This window comes from Trichechus manatus, unplaced genomic scaffold (assembly GCF_000243295.1).
Source record: "Trichechus manatus latirostris isolate Lorelei unplaced genomic scaffold, TriManLat1.0 scaffold00099, whole genome shotgun sequence".
Taxonomy (NCBI): domain Eukaryota; kingdom Metazoa; phylum Chordata; class Mammalia; order Sirenia; family Trichechidae; genus Trichechus; species Trichechus manatus.
In genome coordinates, this window is record NW_004444035.1 from 10,533,353 (window position 1) to 10,546,165 (window position 12,813).

General features: G+C 45.8%; 1 protein-coding gene across 4 annotated transcripts; it reads right to left on the reverse strand.

Moving 5' to 3' along the window:
• Positions 1-3,365: 3,365 nt before the first annotated feature.
• Positions 3,366-12,734, reverse strand: PPP1R3B (protein phosphatase 1 regulatory subunit 3B). Of its 4 annotated transcripts, none has more exons than XR_002825053.1 (3): positions 7,245-7,485; positions 4,428-6,694; positions 3,366-4,297 (listed from the first exon to the last, which is right to left on the reverse strand). XR_002825053.1 is itself a non-coding variant. In XM_023737244.1 (3 exons), the coding sequence occupies exon 3, from the start codon at positions 6,664-6,666 to the stop codon at positions 5,812-5,814; it is 855 nt and encodes a 284-aa protein (XP_023593012.1). In that variant the 5' UTR covers positions 6,667-6,694; positions 7,245-7,289; positions 12,602-12,725; the 3' UTR covers positions 3,369-5,811. The 4 variants fall into 4 exon arrangements, 3 of the variants coding, with proteins under 3 accessions (XP_023593012.1, XP_023593011.1, XP_023593010.1); XM_023737244.1 differs by adding an exon at positions 12,602-12,725 and having other exon boundaries at positions 3,369-6,694; positions 7,245-7,289; XM_023737243.1 differs by lacking the exon at positions 7,245-7,485 and adding an exon at positions 12,602-12,734 and having other exon boundaries at positions 3,369-6,694.
• Positions 12,735-12,813: the final 79 nt, after the last annotated feature.

Here is a 12,813-nt window from a genome sequence, read left to right on the forward strand (position 1 = left end):
TGATATCATTATCCACAAAAAGAAATCTCTCTGAGATCCCTTCCAACTTTAACACTGATGGTTTTATAAAGTCCAAACTACTGTCAGGAATACTATTTAATCCAGTGATTCTTATAAAGGATATAAATAGAGTAAGTGGTACTTCTTAAGAATTACATTGAGGAGCCTTTAAGAAATGCACCTTGGCCAACTTTCAAAAATATTCAGAGAACTGCCAGAGGCCCTCGGTCACTTATCCCTGCTAACAACACTCAGATGCCCTTCAGAGAGCAGCTGACAGCGAAGTGGAGTCTGAAAAGGTCAGTGGCAGAGTCAAGACCAGACCCCAGGCTCCTGACACCCAGTACCTCTGGACAGCAGAGCACCCTGCTTTCCAGGGCTACAAGGGGATTTACCTAAAACACGGAACAGAATGTCTCTGATAGGGGTTGGGTGAAAAAAATCACCTAGCACTGCCTTGCACGTGGCAGATGAGCAGTTTAACTCAACTATTCAGAGCTGGGTATTTGCTATTCTGAAGACATGGCTCTAGGAAAGTGTTTTTTGTTGTTGCTTTTTTCTTTACCCCACGCAGCTGAGGTAAAAAAAATTAAATCTCACAAGTTGGATTTCAGCAGTCTGTAAGGAGCCCTGGTGGTGCAGTGGTTAAAGCACTCGGCTGCTAACCAAAAGGTCGGAGGTTTGAACTCACCAGCCGCTCTGTGGGAGAAAGATGGTGGCAGTCTGCTTTCATACAGATTTACAGCCTTGGAAACCCTATGGGGCAGTTCTACTCTGTCCTATAGGGTCGCTAAGAGTCGGAATCGACTTGACGGCAGTGGGTTTGGTTTTGGGGTTAAGGATTAGGGAAACCATACTGAATCTGAAATAGACATTCACAAAAACCAATCAGTGTTATTTATTTTTTTCCCCTTACCCATTTCTCTGAAGGCAAACCTTGAGAAAGACAAGTATACACAGGGCATACTTTGTGTATCTATCCACCAGGTGCTAAGCTTTGATATGCTCCACTCATCCACTGTGGGGTCACCACTGACTGTCCCAGGTGACAGAGGGCTGGCTGACATTATTGAACATCTGGCAGCAGTTCGCTCCCTCCATCCTTTCTTCCGAATTTCAAAATAAATCATTTCTGGAAACCTTACTTAGGGTGAATGTCCAATATCCAATGCAGAAGGGAGTCTCCCCAAGGGCTGATTACAGAGTTTGGCTGATCAAGCAGTTAAAAGCTATGATAAACCCACTGCCATCAAGTCAATTCCGACTCATAGTGACCCTATATGACAGAACAGAACTGCTACATAGGGTTTCCAAGGAGTGGTTGGTGGATTTGAACTGCTGACTTTTTGGTTAGCAGTTGTAGCTCTTAACCACTGGGCCAGCCAGGGCTCCAAAGCTATGATAAAACCAAGAAACCCAAACCCATTGCCATCAAGTCAATTCCAACCAACTGACAGCAACCCTACAGGACAGAGTAGAACTGCCCCATGGGGTTTCCGAGTGGCTAGTGGATTAGAACTTGCCGACCTTTTGGTCAGCAGCCAAGCTCTTAACCACTGCGCCACCAGGGCTCCATAAAGCTATGATAACAGTCACTTACAGTTCTCCCACTTTGGTGTCAATACACTAAACCAAATATATGCTTCAAGGGCAAGTGGGAGACGGAAAGGGACAAGCCCTCGGGTCATTAAATATGGCTGCAGAAACACGGGGCAGAAGGACACCGGCCCGAGCTTCCTCTCCAGCACTCAGTCTCAGCCACAATCAGCCTGCACTGCCCACAGCTTAAAAAGCAATTACCCTCCCTTCCTCCATGTCTTACAATTTCCTTAACTCAGCCATTGATTGTAATCAATCCCTTTGGAAATGTCAATTCTAAGTGCAGAAACACCTTGACTTAAAGTGTTTCTCCCCCTCCTCTGACTCCAAGAATAGAAAGACAGTTTCAGTTCCATTTTTTCTACCTTTATTGCATTTTTGCTTTCGAGATACAAACAAACTGCTCGCTTATACCACACAAAACACATCCATTCTTGTGATTTTAAAGTGCATTTCCCCTTTAACTTTGTGTACAAAAATATTTATTTTTTAAACATGTGGAACATTTCTCGACAAGGCACTTTTTTAGGCACACAATGAAGAAGAGAGTCTTTGGTTCTACATTCACACTGAAGTAAAACTGAAACAGTGTCATCACAGCTGCGTTCTGGAAGTCCTCGTAGATCCAGCCATTTCTAGGAACTGATAGCAAAACCGTAAAACACGTTCACAGCCTGATAACTTGGGCTGCGCCTTACAACCCCGATGAGGAAACACTGCCTAGACAATGGCTTTCCATTCCAGTCCCAGGCTTCGCGAAAGAAGCTAAGCTGCCAAACTGACTTCAGATGGTCCTGTCAGAGCCCATCATGTGTGACGACTTCTCCCCAGTTTCAGTGATCATATCAGGAGAATTAGCTATCAGGACTACCGAGGCCTACTCTGGTAAACCACAGCCATTCAGAGAATTTTAAAAGAGGAAACTAATGAAAAAGGACCAAAGGCTTCATTCATTGTCTGTTGAGAGGAAAGACCCAGAAAGTGGGCACTTCTGATAAATGAGCAAATAAACACTTACTTGGCTTATACGCATATACAGCCCATTTAATGTCCAACTGACGCAAGTAATGCTTACTTTTAAAAAGCAAATGATATGCGAAGATCAAAAACCACAAAGCATTCTCCTAGAAGTACAAAATACACATCTTTAAAAAACTTACTGGAAGAGTTAACACTCTACCATCTTCAAAATCAAATTTTAGATACAAAATAAATTCTACCATTGACTCTGAAATTGTTTCAATTTCTGGAGAACCACAAAACTCCACTCTTTTTTATAAGTGCACCCTTATAAGAATACTTAAAAAAAAAAAAAAAAAGTCAAATGCTTCCTATCTTCCAAGAAACACTGAAAGCTTATTTATTATACATACGTGTGTATTCCAGCTTATTTATTGCACCCACTTTGTAAATGCTCCCCAGGGCATTTTGAGGAAATAACTGCGTCACAAAAATGGAGCTGTTTCCCATCCTGGACAAGTGGCTGGCCCTCCTGGGGCAATCTGGGAAGGACAGTGGGACTGCAGTCATTTGCCGCCATAAGCAAGGGCTACCGGAAGGCCAAAGCTGCAAGTGAGGCTGCAGTGAAGTCTCCAACTAAGAAGACTGTCACCTGGAGTGTGAAGGGCCTACCTACGACGCACTGAGCGATAACGGAGAGGCCCCCTGAAAGCAGTTCCTAGGGCCCAAAGGAGGAAGACGGCGGTGGGGGGAGGAGGGCACAGTAAAAAAAGGGCAGTATTCTTCCGCCACTGCTACCTCAGTGAGTGACAACGCTCCAGAGGGAAGTCGGGGAACCACGTCCTTGAATAAGGGAAGGGTCTTTGCAAGCAGGTGAGGACTTGTCTTCTGAACTGCCTGGAGAGGTGCGCGTCCCAGGTGCGCTGGCTGCGGGCTTGCAACCAGTGCTCTGAGCGCAACAGCAGGGCTGAGCTAGGAGCAGGGAAGGGGAGGGGAGGCTGACGGCTGTTTCAGAAGAGATGCTTATCACTGAATTAGAATATTTCAAATTTTGACATGGGAATGTCTTAGACAGTCACTGGAGGCATCTTCCTTATGAACACTGAACTCTCGTTACCCTCAGTCTGATAGCATACAAATGGCAGTGCACCTCGTACCCTTCTGCATGTGGTGGAGGGAATCTGAAAGAAATCCATGACCTACAAGAAATCAGCTTGCTTCTCTTCGATTCAGTCCAACGCTGTGTATAGTTCTGACCACCAAATTTCTAACACTTCACATACCGTCTGTGTACTTGATGTTAGGTTTACTTACATAAAGCGCAGTTCTAACTCATTCCAGCATAAGATAAAAACGTTACGTCCCCATAAATGACATTAGCATATAATCCCAGTGTGCTACCCACCCGGGAGAAGCACAAAAGCAACACAAAGCACTAAATTGCAGACTAGTAACAGCCAGTTTTATGAACAAGAATTACATGGACCACTGAGAGCATTTACAAACGCAAAACATTTTAAAGTTTAAAACAAAAACAATGAAACTCTCAGAGCCACAGTATTCAGTGACTGACGCTGAGCCTCAGGCCACATTTACAAAGTCACAGGGGCCATGAGGTGTTTCCAATTGATCTGGATAATGCAAGCAAAGGAAGACCCTTTGCTCGGAGAGTCCAACAGCTGTGCCCCCACATCCAGACAACGGTGCTTCCTCTTCCTGCCTCCCTTGGGAAGACTTGCTTTAGTAGGATCAGGCAAAAAGAAAACAAGACAGTCATTTAACCAAGCTCAAAAAAAAAGAAAGCAAAAACCTCAACCTTTTACAAACAGACATGTAAAAATATTTTAAAAACACTCCTAAATACAAACCGTTCTCGCCCAGGAGAAGTCACAGGTTTGGGGCATTCATTTGACAATGAATGACCCAGGAGTCTCTTCACAATAGCATTAGCCAGCAGACTTTATTTCTGTAGGTCCAATATGGGTAAGAACAATTCATCTCTGACACTTCAGAGTTGGCAAATATTTAAAACAGAACACAAGAACTTGGTTGGGTTTTCTTCTCTGTCCCTTTCCATACTCACACACCGTAAGTAAGAACACCCAAATCCAAGTCCCTGGGTGCCTGTAAAGTGTCCTGGACATTGTAAATCACAGCCAGAATAAAACCAAGCATTTTCTGGAGGCTTTAAAGATTTGTAGGATATGTAAATCAAAATGTCCTAAACACAGTATAAAAGATGACTTCAGAAAAGGAGCTTAAAAATTCTTTTTAAAGAATGAGACGCTTGCGACCCAGCCAACGAGTTAGAACAAAGCTCCCCTAAAAGCTAAAAGGAAAAGCTGCAACGGTCCCACTCATAACCTTCCTGCCACATCACAGCCCTGCAATCTGTAACACTGCTCAGGGGCCAGTCATTAGCTAACTGGGTGTTTCTCTCACTGGAGCACAGACGTGGGGCCAGGAAGAGAGGGGAGGAAATGCCTGTCGGTCACAAGCTCATTTGCCTTTATTATCTTTTTCTGAACATCAGATGGACTGTGTAAGAAAATAAAATGCCACAAAATGAACTTGTAATCATATGATAGCGCAGGGGAAAAAAAAAAAAAAAGAAAGGAGCCGATCCCATCTCTCTTCCATAGCTGTATTAGAAATGTGCAACATCAGACCAGCGCATCCCCACAGAGAGATAAAGTATGAAGTATGTGTGCAGACAAGGAACTGCAGCGGCAACACGCGGGAAAGGCCTGGCTAGGTGGACAACACCGAAGATGAGTAGCAAGAGTCCAGGGTGAGGTGGCTGGGACTGAGTGGCACGTGCAGGTGACACCTTGCAGGTGACTTTCCACATCCCAGGTGAGAGCAGTGGGTCCTTCCGGCATCCCAGGCACGCCCCCGGTGGCGGCAGTCAGGCTCGTCCTGCAGCACTGCCAGCACCCCTCAGACCTGGTTCCCGGGCATCGAGGACCCTTCCAGCATCATCTGCTCCTAGCCTCCAGGCTGCCGTGGCCCAGCACGCCACATACACCCTCCGGTGTGCCCACTGAGGGAATCACTATGAAACCAGTTCTGTGACATAAACCTGACTGGATTTGCTGGCTTAAGAAAAAAAGTGAACAGGATCCTTTCTTTTAAAAAGCGTGCCTAATGGCAGTTCAACTTGACTCTTTTCTTGGCTTCCGTCTACATCCCCGTGACCGGAGCCAGGCTGTCTGTGCACCGGCTCAGCCACGCTCTACCCAGTGCGGGTCACTAATAGTAGGGCCCTAGCTTTTCAAATCCTAAATAACTAGGCCACTCGGGGAACAGACCATAGGAACACCGAGGGCTTCCAAACTGGTCGAAGGATATTCCAAAGTCGGGTCCATTTGGGGGCTCGCCTGTCCCCCGAGTGGATTTTAACTCAGCCTGGACGATCCTATAGTTTTTGCCTTTGTTGCTGTCCCAGTACGTCTGTCCGCTGCACTCATAGCATACAGCAAACTCCATCCTTTCATAAGACTGGATTTTTTCAGGTAAGCTTATGTCAAAGGAGAAGGTGTCCTTGTCCGAACCGGCGTAAGTGTCCTTCACGTACTGACAAGGAAAGTCCGTGAAGCTCTTCCAAGTGTCGAATGTTATTCTTATTTTCACCATCTTCTCAAAGGCGAGGTTCTGCACCTTCACTGTGCCGGCAATGGCTCTGTCCTTCAGCACACAGTTTTCAAGGCAGACGTGGTCCGTCTGAAGTCGGTTTCTAAAGTCTAAGTAATCTGCAGAAGGCTGTGAGAAATCCAGAACAAAGCTCTCGCTCTCTGCTGTCGTCAAACTCACGATGTTGTCTAGCAGCTCAGTGATGTTGAATGGAATATCTAATGGGTCATCAAATTCAGAGAACACTTTGACCATCGTCAAGGCTAGCCCTTGGTTGTCTGCAAAGGACACCCGTTTTTTCACCTTTTTCTCCTGGACAGTTGGGGCCACCATTCCACTGGTTTCATTCTTGCTGCTCAGCTGAATACAGGGCCTCAGAGGTTTGCTTGGCTTTGGCGAGATCTTGAAGGCGAACCTCTCTCGGCGCAAGGAAGGGGCCATGCAGTTGTATCCGTACTCTATGTCCACGGCCATCTTTGGGCTAGATGAGTAGGCTAGAACCCTGGGAAAGGGGGAAAAGGAACAAAACAGCAAAGAGATCAGATGAATGTTAAATGCATCATTCCAACAGAGACTAGCAAACAATGGGCTGTTTCCCTTCACCTCCGCCCACACGGCTCACAGTATTAACCAAAGTGTGGTCCAGCACATCACTGGTTTCAAGGGAACTTAAAAGGGCGAAATGGAAAAAAAAAATTCACAGTTAAAAAAAAAAAAAAGTGTGGAATTATTAGTTTTAAAAGTAAGTTGACAGGTTTTTTTCTGTCAAGAATTCTTAGGTTCCTGGGTGGCGCAAATGGTTACACACTTGGCTGCTAACCGAAAGGCTGGTTTGATGAGTCTACCCAGAGGCGCCTCAAAGGAAGGCCTGGGAATCTACTTCAAAAAAAATCAGCCATTGAAAACCCCACGGAGCACAGTTCTCCTGTGACATCATGGGATGGCCATGAGTTGGAATCAACTCTGCGGCAACTGGTTTGGTTTGGTTTCAGTATGGTAATGGGGGCCGACAATGAAGAGGGCATACTGTCTGCAGAATGTGCCAAGCTTACTTGATATGCAAATTTTTCTGGCGAGCAACTTGAAGAACAGCTGTTCTGAAAAACACATTTGGTAAATACTGCTTTAACAGAAAGAAAGGAATTCCTCCCACAAATACTGATTTACTGTTTACTTTTGCCAGGCATTGTACTAGACAGTGGGACTCAGTAGTGAAGACAGACACAAACCTGCTTTCATTCATTTACAACAGGTCTTTATGGTCTAGTGTAGCTTTCTTTAAGGAGCCCTGGAGGTGCAATGGTTAAATGCTAGGCAGCTAACTGGAAGGCTGGCTGTTTGAACTCACTCAGCCGCTCTGCTCTGCAGGAGAAAGACCTGGTGATCTGCTCCCATAAAGATTACAGCCTAGAAAACCCTATGGGGCAGTTATACTCTGTCGTTATGAGTTGGAAATCGATTTGACAGCATCTAACAGCAACAGCATATCTTTCATTAAAGAAAGAACCAGAAATTTAGTATTTTTAAACCTTTCACATATGTGACTATTTGTCTTTTCTACAGGTGAAAATAGCTTTTATAAGAATAAAAAGAAAAAAGACTCATGCTAAAGGAAACAGATTGCTAACTCTGATTCATAAAAATGATCATTTCTTTAGGTAAGAAAATAAATAGAACCGAAAGATTAAATACAAATTGGGAGAACATTTTACAGTGAGCATGACAGCAAAGTTAATACTTCAATGTATAAAGGTCTTACAAAGTAATAACAAAAGCAAAGATTCCACATTAAAAAATGAGCAAAGGGCACGAGCAGCAAATTCATGGAAGAAATTTAAAAATGGGTCATAAGTATGCAAAATGTTCAACCTTATAAGTTACTTAAGAAATTTATATTCAGAAACAGTGTCTGTTTTTACCTATCAAATTAGGAAAGAACTTAGAGAATACAAATCTCTGCATTTGTCTAGACTGGTACATCATCCCTAAACGTTCTTGTAATTTGATGTTCTAATATCACATACATGTATCTTACAGAAATAATTAAAGGTGCACCGAGGTTAATGTACTAAAATGTTCAATGCAGCATTATTGGACGGGGACCGGGGGAGAGTAAGAAATACCTTAAAGACCGATAGCAGGCATCTGGTTAAATGAATTGTACTACATCCATACGATACGCTTTTAGATGGTCATTAAAACCATAATTTGCAAGAATATTGAAATGGCACAGAAAAAACTGATAATATATTATTAACGTAAAAAATGGAGAAGGTAAAATTGCACAGAGACCCTACTTGTGGGGAAGAATTATTATGCATATACAGAGGAAAAAAAAAAAGACCAATAATATACTCAGCACTACCAGTATATCTGGAGCCCTGGTGGCACAGTGGTTAAGAGCTCGGCTGCTAACCAAAAGGTCGGTCAGCAATTCGAATCCACCAGCCGCTCCTTGGAAACCCTGTAGGGTCGCTATGAGTGGGAATCGACCGGACGGCAACAGGTATCAGTATATCCAGTCGATAAGATTTCGTGAAATGTGTTTTCCTGCTTTGTACTTTCTCGTATTTTCTAAAATACGTATTATTTCTATAATCAGAAAAAAAAAATCTTTAAAAAAAAACCTCCAATGTTTTGAGATTTACCAAAAACCCATCCCAACACTACTGCCTCACTGAAGCTAAGCAATTTTATCATCCTAATTACCATGGCAAATTTACCTTCTGATTTGACGATTACAATGGGCTCCATTAGAAAAGTCAGTGACAAAACTAGGATTCAAATCTCAAATCTGAGAATCACAGGACAGAGGATTACTTCCCAAGCTTATCTCCTCTCCTATGGCAAAGGGGTAGGTGAGTGGCGGTGTTGTGGGGGCGCTCGCTCGAAGACCCAGATTGCCTTCCCTAGGCCCCAGATGGTGTGAAAGGTTAAGCACTTGGCTGCTAACCGAAAGGTTGGAGGTTCAAGTCCACCAAGAGGTACCTTGGAAGAAAGGCCTGGCAATTTACTTCTGAAAAATCAGCCACTGAAAACTCTATGGAGCACCGTTCTACTCTGACACACGTGGGGTCACCGTGAGTCAGAATCGACTCACAACAACTGGTTAGTTCCCACCCTGTGACTGGGGCTGCGGGTGAGAGGGGCAGTTAAGGAAAAGCATTAGGCAAAATGCTGCTGATCTTCTGACAAAAGCTGGGACCACTGGTTCAGCCCAGTAAATATGTCATTTTCAATTCCTGATTTTGATGAACCAAATATACAAGAGAAAAATGAGAAAGGAGGAAGACATGTTAAGTGTGACCCCATTTTCCAAAAGAAGTTCCGAACTACGCTGGGATGGACGAGGTGAGCAGCCTGGATTTCAGCCGGGTGTCCAGAGAGACACGCAAACTCAGAGACAGAGAAAACAGGTGAAATGAGCGCCAACAGCAGTTATGGAAACATTCACTTTAAAGGATATTTATCTTCGTCTCTCTCCCCAACAAAGTCAATCTAGTGACAAATTTAAGGGCAAATGTGCTTTCTATTACCTGTTCTTATACACACGTAATTGTTTTAGAATGAAAAGCCCTGACTGACCTGGGCAAGATAAGTTCAGAGGAAAGTTGTATTTGTTTGCTTGTTTGTTTTTAAATACAGATGAAAAACCAACCAACCAACCAGCCAACAGTCCTTGCCACGTGTCCCAGGCCCTCCCACTCTGCCCACCCTTAAAATCCTGGTGTGAGCCGAGGGAGGGTGGGTTCCTCCTCGGCCGCTTCCTCCTGGACTGAGTCAGCATACGGTCAACTTCAAGTTCTCTATGCGTCTCTGACAAGCCTGTAAACCACCTTCATACGTGCTTTCCCATACAGCCACCTTTAAAACAGTTCACCCAAAAAAGACTGGGAACTCTCAAGATACAGTGGAAACAGAATTCCACAGCAAAGGAATCTCACACTTCCAGCAGACTGAAACCACTCCCAAGGGCCAATCCTGCAGGTTAAAAAGACTTGGTTGAAGACCTTGGAGAAGTTTCACGGTTGCAGCCCCTAGTGGTAGAAATCTGCCCCCAAGGTCTCCTTTTATCACCAAGCTGTGTGAACAAAGAGAACTGGGGCTAGGGAGGCGAGGGTCTTGGCAAAGCCAGAGCTAGTTAAACAATTCTACTGGCACTTTCCAGAGCCAGGGAAAAAAAAAAAAAAAAGCTTTGCAACATTTGTCTGTGAAAGACAACACGAAGGTTAACCACCTGGTGACCCAAGGTTACTACCAGGGCTACTGGCCCAGTGGGATTGCACAAGCAACCCCTGCCCAGAATACCTTCATTTTTTCTAAGTGTCACCATAACCGAAAGTGGGGACATTAACCCCTGCGGCCTCAACCTAGGGTACAATGTGACTGTGAGCCACCTTGTCTGTCTTCACAGGTAGATTCCAGCGTTACGAATGCAATGATTCTCCAAAAATCAGTGCACCCAAGTGCTGGCTTGATATAAGCTCTCCTGATCTTCTGCTCAAGAAACTCCCCAACAACCGTGACGTGGATGATTATCACCTAGAAGTATTCCTAGCAACGGAGATGTACAAGGTAATATTTTCTTAAGCCCCTGAAAGAAAGGTACCTAGACAGGTGTTTTATTCTCAGATGGCACGAAAATGATCGGTTCCAACACAGGATGTGCTCGGCCGCACTGCAGGCCCTCTCTCCGGGCAGCAGGCCCTCCGGGCTGCTCCAGCCCTTTCTCTCTCTTGCCAGGGACTGGGAGTTGCCAAGCAAAAACCCAGAACTAGAAGATAAGGACACACTTGAACCAGCAGAGTGTGACACTGGATCTGGACACAGGGGATGAGCAGCTGTTCCCCAGGCCAGTTGGGCTTCTTACTTTGCCCCCCTACAGATGCCTAAGAGATCCATTTTGCCCAGTGAGGGACTGGGTCATGCCCAAGGACCGATTTCCGTGTTCCTGGCCAAGAGAGGCCAAACTCTAACACTGTGAAAATGGATAGTTTTGCATAACTGCCTTCCCTGTCAAATCAGTGACAGATAACCCAGCTTCTCGAGACAGCTAGCCACGGTTAGGTATCACAGCAACTTTGCTTGTGAAAACTATAGACAGGGACAGAAGATAACCCGATGACCTCCACAGTTGCAGGCAGCTGAGCCAAGAACAACTACCAACTGTCTGGCTATGCTTTTTCTAGGAAGCAAACCTTTTTTTTGGTTGTATTTAGTCCAACACATTCTCCCCTCCATTCCCTTGCACTCTGATAAGACAGAAAAATTGGATGCACCGTAAACCCAGAGGAAACCTTGAAAACTCTATCCAAACCATTAGGTAAGCATTGGAAACCAGGTTATCGAATGTTTTAAGACAAGGCCATTCAGCATTTCTTTATTCCCTCCCTGAAGGTCTGGCTGATACAGTAGGGATAAAGCTGAAATCTTCCCCCTTTGTATTCAGACCATGGGGCCCAATTCACGGCCTCTTGTACGGCTCTATCCTGTGACCATCACCCAAAGTATCTTTGAGATATATGTCTGTGAACGGGCTGCACGTTATAGGAAAGTGGAAAAGGGAAGCTGGCACAGTCCCTGCTATCTAACAGTGTCCGACCTGAAACACACAGCGCTGGCTAGGTAAAGTGAAGCTGGCGCAGTCCCTGCTATCTAACAGCGTCCGACCTGAAACACACAGCGCTGGCTAGGTAAAGTGAAGCTGGTGCAGTCCCTGCTATCTAACAGCGTCCGACCTGAAACACACAGCGCTGGCTAGGCAAAGGGGCTGTACTTAGCTCTGCCACTTGCACAAGTCACTCAACCTCTCTGGGCTCCAGTTTTCCCCTCTGAGCTTCCTGCTAACGCCAATATCCCATACTGCTAATAAAGCCCCATGGGCTTTCTCTTCCCTCTAACTCCTCCCTAAAGGCCTCAACTTTACTTCTGTGGTGAGTCCTCCAGCTGTCTTCACTTTAACCTTGGCTCCTGGACAACGCTGCCCAACGAACCATTTCCTCTTCTCCTCCTCCTCACCCCAACCCAAGGCTCTAACTTCTCTTCTCCTGGACCCTAGCTCTCCCAGAGGCCAAACACACAAACCGCAGACCCCAGTACGCTTCAGCAACTCAGCTCCCAAGTCACCTTCCTCCCGCTCTCTTTCCTTCAGAAAACAATACCCTGACATGCCCCACCTCTTCCACTGTGTCGCTCTGGGCCTCTACTTTTGCAGTTACTGCCCGTATCACACCCCTTTCTCTGAGTTCAAAAGGATGCAGCGAACAGGGTCCCAGGGGCAGGCAGGAGGGTCCCGGCTAGAGGGTCCTCACAGTCCCTCTCTGACCCTGCCCCCTCTCCGTCCAGCCGACCGGGCTGCACCCCGCCCCCAACCTCTCCAAGAACCGCCTTTCCCTCGTCCTCCACCCACCTTTCGGGCCGCGCAGAAGCCCCCTCCCCAGCTTGCTCGCCGCATCAGAGCCTGGAGGGAGGTGGCAGGGGGCGACCGCTGCCACCGACTACGTGAGCGTCGTTGTGTCCGGGAGGCAGGGCCTGGGCTTGGTTCCCGGAGATGTGACCGGCAGGGGGAGGAAGACGACGACGAGGAGGAGCCCAAGTTATTACAACAGGGCGGGGCGGAGC

Excerpts from the sequence above, each read along its gene's own strand:
- PPP1R3B (XM_023737242.1), bottom strand. The coding sequence starts at position 7,435 with ATGAATGAAAGCAGGTTTGTGTCTGTCTTCACTACTGAGTCCCACTGT. Across the intron at positions 6,695-7,244 it reads CAGAAAAATTTGCATATCAA|GGTTCTAGCCTACTCATCTA; the intron begins GTAAGCTTGGCA and ends CCCCTTTCCCAG.